Below are 22,874 nucleotides of genomic sequence, written 5' to 3'. Positions count from 1 at the left end.
AAAAAGAGGCTCTAAGTACAGGCCTGACCCGGGCATCATCCCCAGTTGAAGACAGCTGTTAGAGCCTTAGGGAGTACAGATTCCAAGGGGAGGGATCTGCCCTGGGCCACACAGCTGGTGGGGGCCACAGAGATCAGACGTAGGGCTCTTGAGAGGACAGAGGGCACCGGGGGGTGGTGAAAAGGGGATGTGATGAGCTTCAGTGCATCACACTGCCACAGTGGGGGAGCCCAGATGGGATGCTCAGGTGGATGTGGGAGTACTGTCACACACACACACACACACACACACACACACACACACACACACACACACACACCCCACTAGGAATCCGGCTCTTCCCAGTTGTTCTTTCTTCTCACCCTGTTGGGAATCAGTCAGGGGAATGTTCCAGTCCCATTCCAGCAGAGAACCTTAGTCTCTGGGAGAAGAGACAAGCAAAGAGCATGGAACCATCCCAGGGAGAACTCAGAGGTAGTGGTGGGGGGTAATACAGCCCTGAATTTGGCCCAGCTTTGCCCCTTCCCAGCTCTTGGAGCCTCAGTCACCTGTTAAATGGAATAGCAGTTACTACATCACCAGATGGTTGTGACTGTATAGAGAGCACCTGTAACACAGTAGGTACTTAATGTTACTTCCTTACATACCCCTTCTGCATTCCCATGGGGAAGAACCAAGGCTGGGGATGGTCATGACTCCAGTGAGTGGACTGCTCCATATGATTGTGTGTGTGTGTGTGTGTGTGTGTGTGTTGGGACAAGTGGAGGGGACAGTGTGGTGGAAGGTGTCGGGAAGGCTAGACTCCTGTTCGGGGACACCTGAGGATAGGCTGGGTGGCCTTAGGGAAGTCAATGAACCTATTAGCCTCAGTTTCCCCATCTCCTGCAATGGGTAAAATGATATCCTACCAGGGTTTTTGCGAGAATGGAATATCCTCCATGTCAAGCTGCTAACACAGGACCTCGTGTGCTCAAATTAACTGTGATCATAAAAACATAGTTTGGTTAAGGGTCCCAAGTGGGCTGGAATCTTTTGCTAGCCTGAGCTGCCTACTGGTGGCTGGAGAACACTACCTCCTTTACTGGTGCACATTTCAAATTCACTCAAATCAAGGAAGTGTACCCATTTTAAAGACAAAACTGAAGCACAGGGAAGAAGAGGGTGACTTTCCTAAGGACATAGATCAATTTATTGAGCTCCTTGTAATGATAATCATCATCAGAGCCAACAGTAAGTAGCACTGTTGTGTCAAGCAGGGCCTTAGGCACTTTCGTAAATGAGAAACTGGCGTCAATGCTGGGCAAATGCTGCTGTGGGCCTAGACACAGGTGTGGCAAAGGTATGGCGAGGAGAGTATGTGGATTTCAGGTATTCCCTTTCTCCAGTTCCTCTGGGCACAACACTAGGGGGCAGACTGTCCACTCATCACTTCGCTCCCTGGAGTGGAGACAAGTGTTAGCCCAGCCCGGGTTTTCTGGCTGAGGGAGCCAAAGACTCTGAGAGGTGAAGTGTCCCACCCAAGTCCACACAGCCAGTAGGCAATGGAGGCTGGATTCGACCTCAGATGGCCTGGCTCCTCCCACACTGACCCAGGACCTTCACAGTGCTCCCCACTCAGCCCAGGCCTGGTGCCGGCACTTCTACATGCCATGCTCCACCCAGGATATCCTCTTGTGAGTCCACCCAGACGTGCAAAAGTCTCAGGCCCAGTTCTGCCTTTTGGGGTCACAGGCAGCTTTCCGATCCATCAAGTTATCGGCCAAGCACCAACAGACTGCTAGGCCTCTCGCCCCTTTGTGCCGAGGAAACAAAGGCTCAGAGATGTTTAGCAGCTGCATCTCAAGACCCTGGCGAGTCAACGGCAGGGCAGTGATGCACTTGAGGGCATTTCTCCGTGTCTCTGCAAGGGTGTGATCACAGCCTAAGCCCAGCAGCTCGCCCTGTAGGGTCGCAGTCTCCTAAGTATCTCCACGGCCTGACCCGCGAATCCAGTGAGGAAGAAGGAGCCACATGACTTCCATTGTGCAGGTTTCCACCTGCAAAACTGAGGTGGGGGACCCAAAGCAGAGTCGGGTTGGGACTCTGATGGGGAGTCCCTGTGCTCCGTACAGACACCCATGCCGCCCCGTCCGGACTCGGAGGGACCTGGTCAGCCCAGTCTGCCGGGACCACGCCGCGGCCAGGCCAGCCACTCAGGTTCCAGTGGCCCGCGAGAGCACCCTCGCTGACAAAGGCCAAGGCCGCAGGGGCCATCCCCGTGCGACCCTGTAGGGCCCGGGGGCGGGGAGAGGCGGGCCGGAGGACTGCGCCGAGGCGCGCCTATTGGCTGGAGCTGACGCCCATCCGGGCCCCGAGGCCCGACAATTGGCCGCGGGGGGCGGAGTTCGCGGAGCCCCAATGAATGGGGGAGCCGGAAGCAGGAAGTGAGTTTGCGATCCGAGCAGCTGCTGCAGGTGAGGCGCGGCGCCCGGGTTTTGGGGTCACGGTGCGTCATCCTCGGGGGACAGGGCGAGTCTGGACCGAACGCAAGATCATTCTTTTTCTGCCTTCCATCCAGTACCCCTTCCACATTCATTGTGGCCCCTATGCCAAGGAACCCTCCGGGCAGCAAAGAGTTAACCCGGGGCGGGGGCGGGAGGTGGGGTTAGTGCTATTGGGGCGGAGCATCCGGAGTGGTGGGGGAGGCTGGACACTCATTCCGGGTAAGCGGGGGGGGGGGGTGCGGTGTGGAAAATGCACTGGGTTGGGAGGTCCCGGGTCCCAACGGGGCTGTGAGAATTCGGTAAGTTTCGTGGCCTCTCTAAGCCTCAGTCTCTCTGTCTGTAAAATGAGTTTTCTTCCAGCTCCGAACTTCTGCGGCTCCGAGGCTCCCCTGGCCGAGCACGGGGGAGAGGGTAGGAGGATGGAGGGCCAAGGAAAAGGCAGTTAGAAGGATGAGAGTGAGACAGATTGCACACTGTTCTGGTGTTGGCGTTATTATCACCCCCGTTTTACAGAGGTGAAAACGGAGGCACGGAAAAGTGAAAACTGACTTGATTTTAGAAGTCTAGAGCTGAACCAAGTTTGGAACCTGGGTCTTCCAGCTGATAGCATGGAACTCTGTCCTTTTGAACACAGTGGTGGGTGGAATTGAAGAATTCTGAATTCACAATTCAGGAGAATTCTGAAGAGGAGTTTAGGAAGTCAGAGAAGGAGGAGGGGAGGCTGAGTGCCCCCTCCCTCACCCCTGCTGGGAGTCTAGAGATGCAGGTCTCTGCTTCTGATCTCTCCCCTGTGTTATTACTTGTGTTATTAGGCAAAGCTCCTAGCCTCTCTGGGCCTCAGTTTCCCCATCTGTAATACTGGTAGTTGAATTCATTCTTTAAGGTTTAGGGGCCCCAGGCCAAATGTGACCCACCAATGTATTTTGTAATATCCTTGGGTGAGTCACCTAACCTCTGAGTCTCAGTTAACATATCTGGTGAATGGGTTTGGGGGAGGATTAAATGAGAGCATGAGAGTGCAGAGCTAGGTGTGTGGTAAATGATGGCTGTGATGATGGTGATGGTTCTCAGCAGGGCCCATGGCGGACGCCCAGTACATCCTGCCCAATGACATCGGTGTGTCTAGCCTGGACTGCCGCGAGGCCTTCCGCCTGCTGTCACCCACAGAGCGCCTGTATGCCCACCATCTGTCACGGGCCGCCTGGTACGGAGGCCTGGCTGTGCTGCTGCAGACCTCCCCTGAGGCCCCCTACATCTATGCCCTGTTCAGCCGCCTCTTCCGTGCCCAGGACCCAGACCAGCTGCGCCAGCATGCCCTGGCTGAGGGCCTTACCGAGGAGGAGTATCAGGTCAGTTCTTTTAGGTCATCCTGCATTTCCTGAGGGGCTTCTGGGTATGAGGGACCACAAGCAGGGGTACAAAGGTCTTTCTCTTTAGATTAGACCAAAGGTTGCATATACAGGAACCTCCTCTCCTAGAGTCTCAGTCTTATCTGTAAAACATGCATGAGGGTAGTCTGTACCTTCTAGGGCTGCAGTGACCTGACTCCAAGATAAATAGTGGCTGCTGTGATTTAACAGGGGCTGTGAGTAAAGGCAACAGCTGTGGAGATTCAGAGGCAGTAGAGGAATGAGTCCAGGGTAGGAATCGGGAGGTCTGAGTTCTGGACCAGATCTTCATCCACCATGTTGTGCGTTCCTGCCTGTCCTCTGGTTTTTGTTTGTTCGTGGGTCTGTTGGCCAAATATGTGAATACATTTGTAGTGCATTGTTGCAATGCAGAAGGACACAAAATACAAAGATCACTCATTGGATGGTGCGGTGTGCAGCCTTTTAATTCCTCTGTGTATTGCATACCTACATGTGTACATGCACATGTGTATCAGTTCCTCATTTTGTCCTTTACATAAATGAGATCATGCCATGTGTGAGTAGGATCTATTTCTAGAAGTCGCATTGCTGGGTCAAAGGCTCTGTACGTTTATAATCGATTGATGTTGTTGAATCATCTTCTACAAAGGTTTCACCCAGAATGTATGAGAATGTGGCCTGTTTTTCTATATGTAAAATAAAGGGATTGGATTGCTTCTCTCTGAGCTGAGGCCCAGGCTGTTTCTTCTACCTTGTTTTAACTTCTAGTAATCAGCATCCCATCTCTAGGCCTTGATTTATCCATGAAAAGAGTTAACAGCGAGACAAGTGCTTGGAAATAGAAAATTCCTGCATGTGCTACTGTTTCCAGTGGGATATTTTTGTTTGCAAAGAGCAGAAGGCCACCTCAAACTGGCTTCAGTGAAAATGAAATTCATGACTTCCAGTTTCCAGTCCAGCATGTGAGGAACTTAAAAGTCACCGATCTGTCCTAACAAGTAAAAGGCAGGACAAACCAGAAAATCGACAGCTTTTCTTACGTCCTTAAAAGAAATGAGGCCACAGGGCTGCCGCTCCCAAATTGGAGAGACAGACAGGTGGGTACAGAGGATCACAACTGAACAGCAGAAATGCATGAGCAGAAGCCTTCCCCACAACCAGCACTAGGGTAGGAAAACCTAAACTGTACCTGAAAAACTGCTGGAGGCTCCAGTGTGGACAGCTCTGAGAGTTAAAAACTCCAGGGGAACCCAGTCACAGGAGAGGCCCCCACACATTTGGGAGTTTTACCTCCAGGATCTTGACCGGGTCCTCACAGTGAGTTTCAGAGAAAAAGCCCCTTGTGCTTCTGACAGGGGTAAGGGAAAGGGAACTGCTTTTGAAAAATGCCAGAACATTCTGTTTGTAACAGTTTGCTCTCAGGAGAAACTATTTCACCAGAACCTAACCTTCTAGGGCTTTATCAGAACCTAACTGACCTGGGCAGAGGGAAATATCCCACTCCAGACAGTTCTAAGTCATCCTGTCCCACCTAAGGGGGGTGGGGACACAGGACCGAGAAGCCCATGTGGAGTCCACAGTCCAGAGGTAAAGGCTCACTAACAGACTAATGAGACCTAATCATGGGACCGTAGAATACTTCTGGGACTCCCACACCTGGCTATCACATTTACCTATTTACAGCAGTTCTTTTTATGCAGTACATCATGTCTGGCTATCAAAAAATAACAGAACATAATAAAAAAGCAAAGAACGCAGTGTGGAGAGACAGAGAAAGCATCAGAACCAGATTCAGATATAGCAGGTATGGTGGACTGATAAGGAATTGAAACAGCTATGATTAATAGCCCTATGATTAGGGCTAAGGGCCCTAATGGATAAAGGAGACCACATGCAAAAACAGATGGGCAGAGAGATGGAAATCCTAAGAAAGAACCAAAAGTGCTAGAAGTTTAAAAACACAGAAATGAAGAATGTCTTTGCTGGCCTTATTAGTAGACTTGACCCAGCTGAGGAAGGACTCGCTGAGCTTGAGTATATCCCAATAGAAACCTTCAAAACTGACAAGCAAAGAGAAAAAAAAGACTGAAAAAAGCAGCACAGAGTATCTGAGAACCGTAGAGCAACTGTGGGAACCGTGTATGTAATGGGAATACCAGAAGAGGAAGAAAAACAGAAGAAATATCTGAAACAATTATGACCAAGAATTTCCTCACATTAATGTCAGATACTAAACCACAGATCCACAAAGCTCAGTGAACACTAAGCAGAATATTAAATGTCATAAAAAACTACACTTAGGCATATTTTCAAAGTACAGAAAATCAAAGAAAAAGTCCTGGAAGAAGCTGGAGGAAAAGTAGACCTTAGCTTTAGAGGAGCAAAGATAAGAATTGCATCCAATTTCTCAGAAACCACATGGACAAGAAGAAAGTGGGTTGGATTATTTGAAGTGTGGAGAGAAAAAGCCACCAACCTAGGATTCTGTACCTCGTGAAATTATCCTTCAGTAATGAAAGAAGGGGCGCCTGGGTGGCTCAGTCGGTTGAATGTCCGACTCTTGATTTTGGCCCAGGGCATGATCTCGTAGTTCGTGAGATCGGGCCCCACGTCGGGTTCCGTGTGCTGACAGCACAGAACATGCTTGGGATTCTCTCTCTCCTTCTCTTTCTGCTCCTCCTCCTCTTGTGCCACTCTCTCTCTCTCTCTTTCTCAAAATAAATAAACTTCAAAAAAAAAAAAAGTGAAGGAAAAACAGACTTTCTCAAACACAAATTGAGGTAATGTATTGCCAGTAGACCTGCTTTGCAAGAGATGTCAAAAGTTCTTCAGGGAAAAGAAAAGAGATACAGGTCCAAAACTCAAATCTGCATTAAGAAAGCGAGTGCATTAAAGGAGTAAGTGAAGGTAAAATAAAACACTTAAAAATTTTTTAAGAATATTTATTTTAAATATTCTCTACACCCAACGTAGGGCTTGAACTCACAGTTCCGAGATCAAGAGTTACATGCTCTTCTGACTGATAGCTGCCTCTATTTTTGTTGATTCTTAATTGATCTAAGAGATAGCCATTTGTTCAAAATAATGATAGCAACAGTGTATTCAATTATATGTGCTTATGTTTATCTTATTCTTATGCATATTTATACATACATATATTTCTGTCTCCTTGTATGTAGGTGCAATAAAGGACAGCAATGATACATGGGAAAGGAGACAGGAATTAAAATTATTTTGTTATCATAGGGTACTCACTATCCATGAAGCAGTATAGTGTTCTATGAAAGTGGACTTGGATTAGTTATAAATGTATATTGCAAAATTTCGGGCAGTCACTAAAAAGTGAAAAGGTATAACTAATGAGCTAAGAAGAGAGAGAAAATAGACTCATGTGAAAAGTCTCAGTTACTACTAAAAAGGCAGAAAAATAATGGAAGACAAAAATAGGAATAAACAAGGACAACATATCGAAAACAGTAACAAATATGGTAGATATTAGTCCAACCGTATCAATAATCACTTTGAATGTCAGTGGTCTAATTGTACCAATTAAAAGACAGAGATTGTCAGAATGGATCAGAAAACAAGGCCCAGATATATGTTGTCTACAAGAACACACTTAAACCTAAAGATACATATAAATTAAAAGTAAATGGATGGAGAAAGATATACCATACCAACATTAATCAAAAGAAAGTGGGAGCAGCAATATTAATGTTGTGAACTTCAGAGTCTGAAGAGTTACCAGGGATAAAGAGGGTGTTGCATAATGATAAAAGAGTCATTTCTACAAGAAGACAATGGTCTTTAATGTGTATGTGTCTAACAGAGCATCAAGATACTTGAGGCAAGAACTGATAGAACCGTGAGGAGAATTAGATGAATCCAGTACTATAGTTGGAGACTTTAATACTCTTGCATCAGAAATAGACAGATCTAGGGGCACCTGGGTGCCCTCTCAGTCAGCTGAGAGTCCACTTCTTGATGTTGGCTCAAGTCTTGATCCCAGGGTTGTGAGATCGAGCCCTGTGTCAGGCTCCACACTCAGTGTGGAGAGGTTCTCTCTCTCCTTCTGCTCCTCTTCCCGGCTTGTGTGCTGTCTCAAATAAAATTTTTAAAACTTTATTAAAAATAAGTAGGGGGCTCCTGGATGGCTTAGTCGGTTAAGTGTCTGACTTTAGAGCAGAAATCAATAAAATTGAAAACAGGAAATTAGTAGAGAAAATTAATGAAACCACAAGGTAGTTCTTTGAAAAGATCAGCAAAACATATTTTAGTCTATTTGGACTGCTATAACAAAATACCACTGAGTGGCTTATAAACAAGTTTATTTTTCAGAGTTCTGGAGGCTGAATGTCCAAATTCAGGGCACCAGCACAGTCAAGTTCTGGTGAAAACCCTCTTCAAGTTTGCACAATACTGACTTCCCACTGTGTCCTATCATGGTGGAATGGGTGGACGAGCTTTCTGGTGTCTCTTATAAGGGCACTAATCCCAATGGTGAGGGCTCTTGCCTTCATGACCTAACTGCCTCCCAAAGGCCCCATATTCTAATCCCATCACTTTGGGGGTTAGAGTTCAACATATGAATTGGATGGGAGACACCAACATTCAGACCATAATGAGTAAAAAGTCTCTAGCCAGTCTAAGGGAAAAAGAGAGAAGTCATAAACTATTAATATCAGACATGAAAGATGGGACATCACTATAGATCCCATGGACATTAGAGAAATTCAATCAATAATTAATAACCTTTCCAAACAGAAAATACCAGGTTGACATGGGTTCACTGGTGAATTATACCAAACATTTAGGGATAACATTATACCAGTTCCCTATAATCTCTTTCAAAAGAGAGAGAGACAGGGAATCCTTCCTAATTAATTCTATGAAGCCAACATCATCCTAATACCCAAACCAGACAAAGACATTAAAAGAAAACTACAGACAAATATCTCTCATTTACATAGATGCAAAAATCCTCAACAAAATATTAGCAAATCAAATCCAACAATGTATAAAAAATTATATACCATGACCAAGTAGGATTTATCCTGGGAGTGCAAATCTGGCTCAGTATTTGAAAGTAAATAATGCATCACATCAACAAGCTGAAGAAGAAAACCACACAACCGTATCAATAGATGCAGAAAAAGCATTTGACAAAATCTGGCACGATTCATCATAAAAACTAAGTAAACTAGGAATAGAGAAGAGCCTCCTCATCTTGATAAAGTTAAAGCCTATCTACAAAAACCCTACAGCTAACATCATATTTAAGGGTGAAAAACTCGAGTTTTCTCACTAAGATCAGGAACAAGGCATGGAAGTCCCCTCACCACTGCTTTTCAACATTGTTCCAGAAGTCCTAGCTAATGCAATAAGGCAAGAACAGGAAATTAAAAGTATGCAGATTGAGACGGAAGACACAAAACTGTCTTTGTTCACAGAAAACATGATCATCTACATAATCCAAAATAATTGACAAAAAACACCTCCTAGAACTCATAAGCAATTAAAGCAACGTTGCAGGATATAAAGTTAATATACAAAAGTCTATTGCTTTCAATACAGCAGCAATGAACAAAATTTGACCTTAAAAACATAATACTATTTACAGTAGCACACAAGAAAGTGAAATACATAAGTTAAAAATACAACAATGTACAAGGCCTATAGGTGGAAAACTACAAACCTGATGAAAGATATCAAAGAACTAAATAAATGGAGAGATGTTCCATGTTCATGAACAGGAAGATTCAGCATTGTCAAGACACCAGTTGATGCACCTGGGTGGCTCAGTCAGTTAAGCGTCCAACTCTTGATTTCAGCTCAGGTCATGATCTCATGGTTCGTGAGATCGAGCCCTGAGTCAGGCTCTGCACTGACAGAGCAGAGCCTGCTTGGGATTTTCTCTCTCCCTCTTTCTCTGCCCCTCCCCAACTCATGTGCTCCCTCTGTCTCTTTCCCAAAATAAATAAACATAAAAATAAAAAGATGTCAGTTCTTCCCAACTTTATAGATTCAGTGCAACCCAAATAAAAATCCCAGCAAGTGATTTTATTTTCAACACAATACTGAGGAAAGAGGGTAAAGACCCAGAATAGCCAACACAGTAGTGAAAAAGAACAAAGTTAGAGGACCAGTACCACTCAACTTCAAGACTTACTATAAAGCTACAGTAATCAAGACAGTGTGGTGTTGGCAAAAGGACAAATAGATCAACAGAATAGAATAAAGAGCCAAGAAATGGACCCCGATAATTATAGTCAACTGATCTTTGACAAAGGAGCAAAGGCAACACAATGGGGTAAAAATAGTCTGAAATTTTCAGCAAATAGTTCTGAAACATCTACGTGCAAAATAAAAGGGGGGCACCTGGGTGGCTCAGTCGGTTAAGCCACCAGCTCTTGGTTTCAGCTTGGATCATGATCTCATGGTTTGTGGGTTTTAGCCCCATGTCAGGCTCTGTGCTGATGGCACAGAACCTGCTTGGTATTCTCTGTCCCTCTCTCTGTGCCCCTCCCCTGTGTGCATGTATGCACAAGCACTTTCTCTCTCAAAATAAATAAGCCTTAAAACAAAACAAAAAAAAAAAGAAACATGACGAAAGAAAAAAGAAAAGAAAAAGAATGTAGACGAGATGTGGACCTTACATCTTTAACAAAAGTTAATGCAAAGTGGGTCACAAATGCAAAACTAAAAAACTCCCAGAAGAGAACAGAAAATCTAGATGACCTTGGGTAGGGAAATGACTTTTTAGGTACAATGTCAAGTATTATCTGTAAAGAAATAATTGATAAGTGGAGCTTCAGTATAATTAAAAATTTCTGCTTTGTCAGAGACACTGTCAAGCAAATGGAAAGTCAAGCCACAGACTGGGAAAAACCAGTTGCAAGAGATATAGGACTGAGATATAGGATATAGGATAAAGGACCATTAGCCAGAATATATAAAGAACTCTTAAAACTCAACAATAAGAGGGGCGCCTGGGTATCTCAGTCAATTAAGCACCCAACTTCGGCTCAGGTTATGGTCTCAGGGTTCATGGGTTCAAGCCCCATGTCGGACTCTGTGCTGACAGCATGGAGCCTGCTTGGGATTCTCTCTCTCCCTCTCCCTCTCCCCTCCTCTACTTGCTCTCTAAGTAAACAAACAAACAAACAAACAAACAAACTTTAAAAAGCCAATCTGAAAAGCCTACATGCATTTGATTTCAACTATATGATATTCTGGACATGGAGAGAGTAAAAATCAGTGGTTGCCAGGCAGTGAGGGGAGGGATATTTAGGGCAATGAAACTATTCTATAGTACAGAGTAATCTACATAATGGTAGATATATGTCAAATATTTGTCTAAACCCATAGAGTGCACAAGGCCAAGAGTGAATCCTAATGTAGACTATGGTCTTTGGGTGATGATGTGTCCATGTAGGTTCACCAGTTGTAACAAATATACCACTCTAGTGGAAGACGTTGATAACAGGGAAGGCTGTTCATGTGTGGGGGCAGATGGTACATAGGGAATCTGTATACTTTCTGCTCAGTTTTGCCGTGAACCTAAAATGCTCTAAAAAATAAGATATTTTTAAAAAGAGATAGTGTATTCACTGCAGCAGCACATATACTAAGATTGGGACGATGCAGAGAAGATTAGCATGGCCCCTGCACAAGGATGACACACAAATTCATGAAGCATTCCAATTTTTTAAAATTAAGTAAATAAATAATAAAAAAAAGAGTTATTGGTTCACGCAACTGAAAAGTCCAGGGCTAGGGCAGGCTTCAGGCATGGCTAGATTCAGGGGCTCAGTGATGCCATTGTGATGCAATCTTCATCTCTCAGCTTTGCTTTCTTTCCTCCAGTAGTGGAGCTCCAGGGGCTCCAGACTTGATCCCTAGTATAAAAATAGAGGCTCTTTACCACTTGAAAATTGCCCAGGTAGGGCTTTTACGGTCTAGCCTGAGCCTATGCCTACCCCCAGAGTTAGGGAAGGGAGAGTCCCTCCCTTCTCAAGAGGAAGACTGAGGTCTTGTTGCCAGAGGAAGGGAGACCTAAGTTTTTGGCCTGTGAAAGCCATAGGGCAGATGATCATGGCCTCTCCAGCTGTAACATTTGATGTTTCCAATGACAGCTTCCTGGCAGGTTGGAGGCAGAGGACAGGCTTTCTGCAGAGGGAGGCAGTGTGGTTTTTTTGTTTGTTTTTTTATTAATTTTTTTGTTTATATTAGAGACAGAGCGTTAGTGGGGAAGGACAGAGAGTGGTAGACACAGAATCTGAAGCAGGCTCCAGGCTCTGAGCTGTCAGCACAGAGCCTGATGTGGGGCTCAAACCCACGAATCATGAGATCATGACCTGAGCTGAAGTCAGACGCTCAACTGACTGAGCCACCCAGGCTTCCTGGAAGGAGCCAGTGTTTAAACTGGGCTTTTGAGGTCAGGTGAGATGGCTGCAGGTAGCTGAGAAGGTGCTGGGCAGAGTGGGAACAAAGGTGGATGTGTTTGGGGGCTGCCGAAAAGACTGGTTTGGCTGGACAATGGGTGTGTGAAGACTGGTCTGTGAAAGTATTTTGTGGCCAGACTGGGTCCTGCTGGGATCTGGATCCTGCCCCCAGATTTCCCAGCCTCGCCTATACTGGTTCCTCTGGGTGTTAATATCTCAGGAGGGAACCTCCCTGGGGTGGGGGAGGCTGTGTTTCCAGGTCTCTGATGCCCACCTTCCCCTAGGCGTTCCTGGTCTATGCTGCAGGTATCTACTCCAACATGGGCAACTACAAGTCCTTTGGTGACACCAAGTTTGTTCCCAACCTGCCCAAGGTGAGTTGAGGGAAGGCTGGAGAAGGTGAGGAATTGGGGGCCAGTGGGATGGTAGTGGGAGCCTACGCGGAGCCTTGACCATGTCCCTGCCATGCTGCATGACTCTGGGTAAGCCAGCCAGCCTTGCTGGGCATTGTAGCCTCCTCACATATAAAGGGAAAGCAGCGTTTCTTCCTGACCGTGCTCACCTGAGCGTCACACGGGGGAAGGATGTGGAAATGTTCTGTGAACTGTGAAGTGCTTGTAAAATTCGGGCCTGGTCATTGCTGGGGATGGTAGAGAGGCCTGGGCATGGGCGTCCCTCACTGGCACTGTGGAGACCAAGCACATCCGACAGATGCAGTTCTTACACCAGGGCTCTGAGCTCTAACTGCATACATAAATTGCGTGGCCGTCTTGTTGAAATGCAGCTTCTGGCTGAACAGGTCTGCAGCGGGGCCTGAGCATCGACATTTCTCCAGCAACACCAACACCGCTGGTCCATCGACCGCACTTTGAGCCGGAAGGTCTTAGGCTGCGGGGTGGGTGTGGAGGGTACAGAAGATAGCTTTGGGTGGTGTGGCCGAGCCAATGGCCTCTCCTCTCCTGCAGGAGAAGCTGGAACGTGTGATCCTGGGAAGTAAGGCTGCTCAGCAGAACCCGGCAGAAGTCAGGAGCCTCTGGCAGACCTGCGGGGAGCTCATGTTCTCTCTGGAGCCGCGGCTTCGACACCTCGGGCTGGGGAAGGAGGTGAGGCCCCCCAACCATACAGGAGAGAGGAATCCTTTGAGGCTACCTGGCATGGAGGGAAGGGTACCTGATAGGCAGTGGGCTTTGCCTCACAGTCTTAAGGCCGAGCTGCTCACACGACTGTGGGCTTCAGTTTTGTCATTTGTAAACTAGGAAGCAAGCTGGATGGAATGCTTTCTTTCCTTTTTTTAATACTTAAAAAAATTTTTTTTAAATGCTTGTTGTGTATTTTTGAGAGAGAGACAGAGCATGAGCAGGGGAGGTATGGAGAGAGAGGGAGACACAGAATCTGAAGCAGGCTCCAGGCTCTGAGCTGTCAGCACAGAGCCTGACACAGGGATCGAACTCACAAGCTGTGAGATCATGACCTGACCCGAAGTCAGCTGCTTAACCGACTGAGCCACCCAGGCGCCCCTGGATGGAGAGCTTTCTGAAAGCCCTTCCAGTTCTGAAGTCTGGGGTGGTGTGTGCAGAAGGGAAGGAGAGGAGCCAAGAGTGAGAGGGAGCTGAGGAAGGGAAGAAGGGAGAGGAGGGAGCCTAGGCTTCCCGCCCCTGGAGGCCACGCAGCAGCTGCGTGGTGTGAGGGATGTGACAAGCCTGTGCGAGGGGCCAGCCTGTGAAAGACTGGAGCGGAGCTGCAGGAAAGCTAGAGACGGACCTCTCTTTGTTATTTGTGTTACAGTTTTTCCCCCAGGAAAGAGATGGAGGGGGCAGGGTGGAGGCTGCTGGGAGGAGGTACAGGAAACCTGGGGCTGTGGGGGGAAGTGTGCTGGGAAGGGAGTCTCCCCACCTCAGCAATTCCTTCTTCCTGTCCATCCCCTTCCTCAACAGGGAATCACCACCTATTTCTCCGGGAATTGCACCATGGAAGATGCCAAACTGGCCCAAGACTTTCTGGACTCACAGGTTTGAGGACCAGGGACTCAGGACAGTGGTTTGATGGGACCCACTCATCGCCAGCACCCACTCTGGGTCTCAGCTTGGGACCAGAGACACTGGCATCTTGGGTGTTTGAGGCGGACAAGACTTGGGAATCCTTGTCCAAGAGTTGGCCTGGCCCCAGTGAAGATGACATTCCCACGCATGGCTGTGACAGAGCTGCCCCCGCCCGCCCCAGACTGAAGGCCTTAATGACAGCCTCAGGGCAGGACGACACAGAGCATCAGAGCCGCTTCCCGTTGGGCCCTGGCTTCCACATGAAGCCAACATGAACCTCCCAGAAGCTGTGTGACCAGTTTCACGTCTGCTGCCTCGCAGAGCCCTGGGTTAGCTGAGGGCATGCAGTGCTGGGCACAGTCGGGTCAGCACTTAGTAAACGTTAGTGCTCAGCATGTAGAGCAGAACTGGAGAGCCTGGCCCGCCTGCCCACCTGTTTCCCCCACCCCAGTCCAGCTGCCTCGGGCAGCTTCCCCCAGCGGCCCCGGCCTGCTTTGCTTCTGTATCTTCTCTCCCTGGTGTGACCCTTTCCCTGCTCCCACCTTGCAGCCCCCTCTGGACTTTACCCTTCCCCAGACCCATGCCCTGGTCTTTTCCAGAACCTCAGTGCCTACAACACGCGGCTCTTCAAGGATGTCGACCAGGATGGGAAGCCCCGCTATGAGGTGCGGCTGGCTTCTGTGCTTGGCACGGGTGAGCTGCTTCACATACCCCTACTACTCCTGCCTCAGTGCTCCTGGACCAGGGCAGAGGGGGCTGGACTGAGGACAGGGGCTGGTGGGTTATGCGGGAGCTGCAGGGAAGAACGGTCATAATAGTCACGGCGCATGTGGATTGCAGACTCACCGGGTGCCGTGCTCTGTGTACAGGGGTACCTGTGAGGGAATGCTTGCCCCAGTGCTGGCTGTGACAGTAAAGAAATGGGGGAAACATGACGACAGGGAAAGGGGTTCCGTTCCACTTGGCAGGTGTTACTGCTGCAAGCCTCTAACGGGAGCCGTGTTGGGCATGATCCCCATCACAAAAAATAACAACCCACGTAAATAATGGGAAGAGAGGCTGGGCCATATGCCCCTTGACAGCCTAGAAGAGAAATCCAGACTATACATCAGTGAAGACCATATATGTCTTGGAGGCTGGGGGGAATCTAGAAAGTTTGAGATGGCTAACGTACTAAAGTCTGCTTCCTAACTATCAGGTACCCTCAGGGTAAAGCCCAAATCCACCCCTAAGGGCTGTATCATTCAAAACTCTTTTTTTTTTTTTTTTTAATGTTTGTTTATTTTGAGAGAGAGAGAGATAGAGAATCCCAAGCACGTTCTACACTGTCAGTGCAGAGTCCTACATGGGGCTTGATCCCACAAACCAAGAGATCATGACCTGAGCTGAAACCAAGAGTCGGACACTTAACCAACTGAGCCACCCAGGCACCCCTGTCATTCAGAACTCTTTGCAAATGAAGAGTCTATTTCAAATTTGCCTGAACCGGAACCCAAGTACTTAACAGGCTTGGGTAATTAAGAAGCCTGGAGTAGGATGGCTTCAAGCACAGCTGGATCCAGCTGCTCAGACAGTATCCTGAGAAATTTCTCTCTCCGTGTCTTGGCTCAGCTCTCTGACTTCATCCATGGCATGTTCCTCCCACACGGGGCCTGATAGTGGACCAGCCTGGCCAGTCCAGCAGAAAGAGAGCCCTCTTCTCCCAGAAGTTTCTTCATAAGGTCTGGGAGTGGCTCCAGTTTCCCTATCCTGCATACCATATTTATCTGTGAACCAATCCCTGTGGTCAGGGACAGATATCTCATTGTCTAGACCCTGATCCCAAGCCTACCTCAGAGCCAGGTGATGAGGTCAGCCCCTCCCACTCACCTGAACCGGAGGTGGTCCTGGTGGAGGATTCTCAGAGGAAAGTTGGGGTCTGTTCCCAGGTGAGAAGGAAATGTATTCGGTATGGACAGAAATATCCAGGCCCCTGTGAGGGCCTTTGCAACCTGGCCCTCCCTTTTCCACTCACTTGCCTCCTCCCAGCCCCCAGCCTCATATTCCTGCAAGCCTCCCACTTAGACTCTGCCCCAGCCACACTCAGCAGCTTCCAGTTCTCTGAAAACCCCTTGTTCTCATGTATGCTGTCCAGGACTTGGCACAATCTGATCCCTTTCCCACCTCAAATGCTTCCCTCCCTTGGCTCATGTGATGAATATCTACTCATCCTTAAGACTGCGCTTGAACATCACCTCCAGGACCTTTCCCTGCCTTTCGATGACTTTCCTTCTCTTTTCCCACCAGCAACACCCAGTAATTCCCCAGGTTTCTTGCAGTTGCTGTTGACTACAGGCTCCTCAAGGGGAGGAATTGTAGGTTTCATTCACCAGTGTCTCCCCACTGGCCAGCACATGGCAGAAACTCAGATATTGGTTGTGTGAAGAGGTGAAGATGGCTGGAGACCCACGCTGCTGGTGGAGCGAACAGCGTGAGCCCCAGAGCACAGTGGAAGGGGAGTTTAAGGATTGGCGAGTAGTTTGATTTGACTAAGGAAAGGGATATTGGGTTCGGGGGAGGAGAAGCTGGACCTGTACTTACATATACTCTACTGCGTACAGGACAGTGCCTGAGAACACCGCTCGGAGCCAGGCTGCCTGGGTGTACCTGTGGTGTTATCTATTGCTCTGTACAGATGCCCCCCAAATTTAGTGATGGAAACCCACCTTTTCATGCTCACAGAGTCTCTGGGTCGGTAATTTGGCTGCGGCACGGTAGGAACAGCTGGTCCCTGGTGACGATGTCCGAGGCCTCAGCTGCGAAAACTCAGAGGCTGGGGGGGTCATCAATAGCCAGGGGTTTGGAATCACCCGCAGGCTGTCACTCACACATCTGGTGGAAGATGCTAGCTACTGGCCGGGACCTCAGCAGGGGCCAAAGCACCCCATGTGGTTTCTTTGCATCAGTCATGGTGGCTAGGGTTCCCAGAGAGCCGGGCAGGAGCTGTGTCACCATCTAGGACCTGGTCTCAGCATCACTTTTGCTATAGTCGCAAGTCTGCCCAGCGTCAAGAGGACGGAAAAGAGCCCCCGCATCCTAATGGGGGATGTCACATTTGGGACATGGGAAATGTCACATTGGGTCATGGGAAGCACCATGGTTATCTTTTTTTCTTAAACATAATCTAGAAGTACATCGTACTGCTCAGGAACAACAAGCAAAACACAACAAATCACAAATTCGGTGGCATAAAACAACACACATTTATTTGGCCGCTGTTTGGAGGTCCAAAGTCAAAAACAAGTTCCAGAAGGAACTGGAGCCTCCAGGGAAATACTGTTTCAGCTTCACCTTCTAGAGGCTGCCTGCTCTCGTTGGCTCATGTCCCCTTCCTCCCCTCTCTCCAACCTCCTTCTCTCATCACGTCTCCTACTTCCTGTTCACCCTCTTGTCTCCTTGTAAGACCCGCTGTGATTACATTTAGGGGATAGCTGTCTTTTCAAATACAGTTTGCCACCCTAGGTTTGAATCCTGCTCTGCCATTTGCTGCCCGTGTGACCTTCGGAAACTTACTTTACCTCTCGGTGCCTTTGTTTCCCCACCTGTAAAATGGAGATCACTCCCCCTAGAGCTGACGTGAGGCTTAAATGAGTTAACATGTGTGCAATACTTAGAACATTTCAAAAAAATTTTTTTAATGTTTATTTATTTTTGAGAGGGAGAGACAGAGCGTGAGCAGGGGAGGGGCAGAGAGAGAGGGAGACACAGAATCCGAAGCAGGCTCCAGGCTCTGAGCTGTCAGCACAGAGCCCGATGCAGGGCTTGAACTCAGAGACCATGAGATCATGACCTGAGCTGAAGTTGGACGCTCAACTGACTGAGCCACCCAGGCGCCCCAAGAACATTTCATATTATGGGGGTGCCTGGGTGGCTCAGTTGGTTGAGTGTTTGATTCTGGATTTCGGCTCAGGTCATGATCGTAGGGTTGTGGGATCAAGTCCTGTGTCGGGCTCCTCGCTGAGTGTGAAGTCTGCTTAGGATTCATTCTCTCTCTCTCTCTCTCTCTCTCTCTCTCTCTCTCTGTCTCTCTTCCCCCACCCTCTGCACCTCTCCCGCGCTCATGCACTCTCTCTCTCTCTAAAAAGAGAAAAAGAACATTTCATATTAGGTAATATATGTATATTTGAAAATGAAAGTTTATACTAGTTTCCGTAGGCAGTGGGGAGTTGTGGAAGATCTTAGAATAAAAGAGTGTCACGGTGCGAAGCCTGCTGGGGTGTTTTACACTAGCAATCCTTCTTCCCTCAGAGTCTGCTCTGCATTCTGAAATGACGTCTAGGCTGAAGAGCTACGAATTCCGTGGGAACCATTTTCAGGTGACGCGGGGGGACTATGCACCTATCCTCCAGAAGGTGGTGGAGCACCTGGAGAGAGCCAAGGTAGGGCTGGCTGGGGGCTGAGGCGTGCCAGCTCCAGATCCCTCTGGGCATCAGAGACAAGTCAGGACAAGTGGGTGGCCTGAGACTGACCGACCCTTGCTCCCCCCCAGGCATATGCAGCCAACAGCCGGCAGGAACAGATGCTGGCTCAGTACATAGAGAGTTTCACCCAGGGCTCCATCGAGGCCCACAAGAGGGGCTCCCGCTTCTGGATACAGGACAAAGGCCCCATCGTAGAGAGGTGAGGCACGAGCCTTCACCCCGGCTGCCCCCCTCCTGCCTGCCCCTTTTCTATCTCTGCCCTTTTCTCCCCCAGTTACATCGGGTTCATCGAGAGCTACCGAGACCCCTTTGGTTCCCGTGGAGAGTTTGAAGGTAACTTCTGGGAGAAGGGGGTCAGCTTACAAACCCTTATCCCATGTCTCCTGAGAGTTCTCCCCTCCCCCCTTGGCAGTAATAACAACAATAATCAGAACCAGTGTTGATGATTTACCACGTAGCCCTTAACTGTATTAGCTCCTTTGGACATCATCGTCCCATGAGAATTGCTATCCTCACTGTACAGAGGTGGTTACAGAGGTTGGTGAGTGGCTAAGCCTGGAACCTCGGCTCTGAGCCACTTTGCTGTTCTGCCTTTGCTGTCTGGTCCAGAGCCCAGCTTTGCCACTCACCGGCTGTGTGACCTCCCCAGCTGTGTAAACCCAGAGATGAGCATCCCTCACTCCCTTTCAGGTGTCGTGGGAAGTGAGGTATTCTATGTAGGCTGTCAACGCAATGCCAGGCACATGAAAGGTGCTGGGTGAGTGGGAGCATAATTAACATCATGATTGTGAACTTGACTTGGCTGCTGTCATCCCAGGGCAGGTGGGAAGCTGCCTTAGCCTCCATGTTTATGCCCATATCCCCAGGCATCCAGCCTGAGGATTTAGACTTCTGTGCCAAGCCTTATCCTCCCCAGCCCCTGGAGATAGAGTCTGAAGCATCCAGCTGCTAGAAGCCAGAGAGATTAGCCTGGGAGGAGAGAGAAAAGCCCCAACAGCCCCTGGGGGCAGCTTAGATCTGAGCTCATAGATGCAGGCCGAGGGGGCAGGTGATGCAGGTACCAGAGGGGAGGACAGGTGTGTGCACCTGCAGCTTCTGTGCCTGGGTCCTGATTCTCCAGGCCTCTCTCAGGGTCAAGACCCCAGAATCTCCTAAGCAGCCTTGATCTCAGAGGCTCCCCTTTTTACCCCAGTTCATTGTGATTATTAGAAAACTAGTCCATGTTCGTGGTCACAAATTTTGAAAGCAGAGGAAAAGAAATCATCTGTGATTACACCCACCTCAAGGTTAAAATTGGGAATGTACATTGTGATTTTCATTTTTATATAGAGCTGTAAATGTTTCAAAATGTGTGGGGGGGGATTTAAAAATCCATGTTTGTTGTAAGTAATTGGAACAATACCTAAGTATGTAGGATACAATGTGAAATTTCCCCCCTGTGACACTCCTCTCCAGAGGTCACCACTGTTCACAGTTCACTATAGGTCTTTCCAGAGCTTTGTTTAAGCGCGCACACACACACACACACACACACACACACACACACACACACGCAACTTTTAATTCGTCCAGGTAAATGAGGTCATGCTGTATATATTGTTCTGCCACTTGCTTTTTTTACTGAATGTTTTGGATATCTTTTCAAATCAGTATGTATCGACCTACCATGTTCTTTTTATCTTTTTTATTTTTATTTTTTATTATTAAAAACATTTTTTTAATGTTTATTTCTTTTTGAGAGAGAGAAAGACAGAGTGCAAGCAGGGGAGGGGCAGAGAGAGAGAGACAGAGAGAGAGAGGGAGACACAGAATCCAAAGCAGGCTCCAGGCTCCAAGCTGTCAGCGCAGAGCCTGACTCGGGGCTCAAACTCACGAACCGTGATGTCATGACCTGAGCCAAAGTCGGATGCTCAACTGACTGAGCCACTCAGGCGCCCCAATATTCTTTTCACTTTTACTTATTTATTTTTTTAAGTAGGCTCCACACCCAACGTGGATCTTGAACTCACGACCCAAAGATCAAGAGTCACATGCTCTACCAACTGAGCCAGCCAGGCTCCCCCCATGTTCTTTTCAGTAGCTGCATAATATTATAATTTCCCATGACATTCAATATTGTGCTACACGTCTAACAGTTACATGGTGTGCCATCATATAGCCGCCCCCTAATTTATTTAACCAGTCCCTGAGATTGCTTTTTCTTCTTTGCTATTTTATTATATTTTTTTAAATTTTTTTTAGCTTTTATTTATTTTTGAGAGACAGAGCATGAATGGGGGAGGAGCAGAGAGAGAAGGAGACACAGAATCCGAAGCAGGCTCCAGGCTCTGAGCTGTCAGCACAGACCCCGATGCGGGGCTTGAACCCACGAACCCGTGAGATCATGACCCAAGCTGAAGTCAGACGCCTCACTGACTGAGCCACCCAGGTGCCCCTCTTTGTTATTTTAATCATCCCAGCTTTCTGGCCTGGTGTCAGTTCCACCTGACAGAGTGGCTCCAGACAGGGAGGCTTCGTCCAGTCTAACCCTTGGCCAAGTTAATCCATTCTTTGCAAGAGCCTGACCAGGCAGTAGTCTAGGCCAGTCCTTTCCAAGGTATAGGTCATGCAGGGTTAACACGAATTACACCATGAAGGGTTCAGTGCTAAGCAGCAAGGGGTCTTGCCTACAGGACTCTTCAGGACCTCTAATATGCAAACGTACATTAGGAATCTCTAAGAAGTTAGTGATAGAGCACATAGTGGTATCCAAACTTATTTAACCAGGAAGCTCTTTCTTTATGAAGGCCTTTATAGAAACAGCATTTTATGGAGTACAACTTTAGAAACTGTGCTTTAAGCTGGGAACTCCTAGCTTAAAAACTCCTTTTTAAATCTAAAAGGATCAGCCCCAGCCCTCCTGCATAGCAGCCTCACTGTGCAAGTCAGATGCTGTAGCCATGCAGGACAGCTCAGTTTCTCCAAAAAGAAGAGCATCTTTTTGTTCATGCAGTCCCTTCCACTGGGAATCCGATCCTTTACCCACCGCCCCCTATGTGCTCCCCGCGATCTCCTTTAAGATCCATCTCAGGTGTTACCCACTGAAGCCTTCTCCTTACAGCCCACCCACCCCAGTGACCTCCACGAAGGCAGGGCCAGGCCTGGGTCACTGTTCTCCCCACTGGCCGGCAAAGGGTATTGCACACAGCAGGCATTCAATACATGCGTGATGGCTGGAAGTGGGGTATAGGATCCCTCCCAAGCCCTGCCAGCCCACAGCCCCCCTCCTTCCCTGCAGGCTTTGTGGCCATGGTGAACAAGGCCATGAGTGCCAAGTTTGAGTGTCTGGTGGCAAGCGCAGAACAGCTGCTGAAGGAGCTGCCCTGGCCCCCGGCCTTCGAGAAGGACAAGTTCCTCAGCCCCGACTTCACCTCCCTGGATGTTCTCACCTTCTCTGGCTCTGGCATCCCTGCTGGCATCAACATCCCCAACTGTGAGCTTCCTCAGGCCCCTGAAGCCATCACGATATCCCCCCTGAGCCTCCAGGGTCACCCCTCCCCCTCACACACTCACCCTGGTCACATGCTGCCCTAATCAGTTCTCCATCGCAGCCTGGTCCCCTTGTCTCGACTCCTTGTCTGTGGCCTTGATTTTTGCCCCTCTCCCGGTTCCCTCCCCGCCTTCTCCAGATGACGACCTAAGGCAGACGGAAGGCTTTAAGAACGTGTCACTGGGGAACGTGCTGGCTGTGGCCTACGCTACACAGCGGGAGAAGCTTACCTTCCTGGAGGAGGATGACAAGGTGGGCACTGGCAGCCCGAGGGTCTGGGTTGGGCCTGGCCTGACCTCAGCTGACACGGGAAGGCAGAGGGGTCCTGGGCAGGGAGAGGAAAGAGCAGGGCCAACCACTTCCCAGCCTGGTGGCCCCGTGACTTGGCCTGTTTGCTCACCTGTCAAACAGTGGAGGCAATTCCTTCCTCCTGGGTTGTTGCAAGGGTGAGGTGGGCCATGCGGTGCCCTGCGCAGAGCCTGGCATAAAGTAGACGGCGGGCCCTCTGCCTGGCAGCAGGGGCATTAGTGGCTTTGCGGCTGTGGTGGG

General features: G+C 48.6%; 1 protein-coding gene and 1 non-coding gene across 6 annotated transcripts in view; both read left to right on the top strand.

The window, feature by feature from the left end:
* Positions 1 to 760: 760 nt before the first annotated feature.
* The window catches only part of DPP3 (dipeptidyl peptidase 3), a 36,419-nt gene continuing 14,305 nt past the window's right edge, over positions 761 to 22,874 (top strand). The window contains exons 1-11 of one of the 5 annotated variants that reach the window (XM_015067970.3): positions 761 to 2,453; positions 3,558 to 3,832; positions 12,582 to 12,671; positions 13,263 to 13,400; positions 14,232 to 14,306; positions 14,936 to 15,029; positions 18,624 to 18,754; positions 18,865 to 18,995; positions 19,071 to 19,129; positions 22,074 to 22,268; positions 22,465 to 22,577. In XM_015067970.3, coding sequence (XP_014923456.3) covers positions 2,402 to 2,453; positions 3,558 to 3,832; positions 12,582 to 12,671; positions 13,263 to 13,400; positions 14,232 to 14,306; positions 14,936 to 15,029; positions 18,624 to 18,754; positions 18,865 to 18,995; positions 19,071 to 19,129; positions 22,074 to 22,268; positions 22,465 to 22,577 — 1,353 coding nt within the window. In that variant the 5' untranslated portion in view covers positions 761 to 2,401. The other 4 variants (XM_015067968.3, XM_027045879.2, XM_027045880.2 and 1 more) reach the window with 4 other exon arrangements.
* Positions 11,457 to 11,563, top strand: LOC113595532 (U6 spliceosomal RNA). The gene has a single exon (XR_003416060.1). It is a non-coding gene; the product is annotated as a U6 spliceosomal RNA (small nuclear RNA).

The sequence above is a fragment of the Acinonyx jubatus genome, chromosome D1 (assembly GCF_027475565.1).
Source record: "Acinonyx jubatus isolate Ajub_Pintada_27869175 chromosome D1, VMU_Ajub_asm_v1.0, whole genome shotgun sequence".
NCBI classification, from domain to species: Eukaryota; Metazoa; Chordata; class Mammalia; order Carnivora; family Felidae; genus Acinonyx; species Acinonyx jubatus.
The sequence above is the reverse complement of the archived record's forward strand: the minus strand, read 5'-3'. Positions and strand labels throughout refer to the sequence as shown.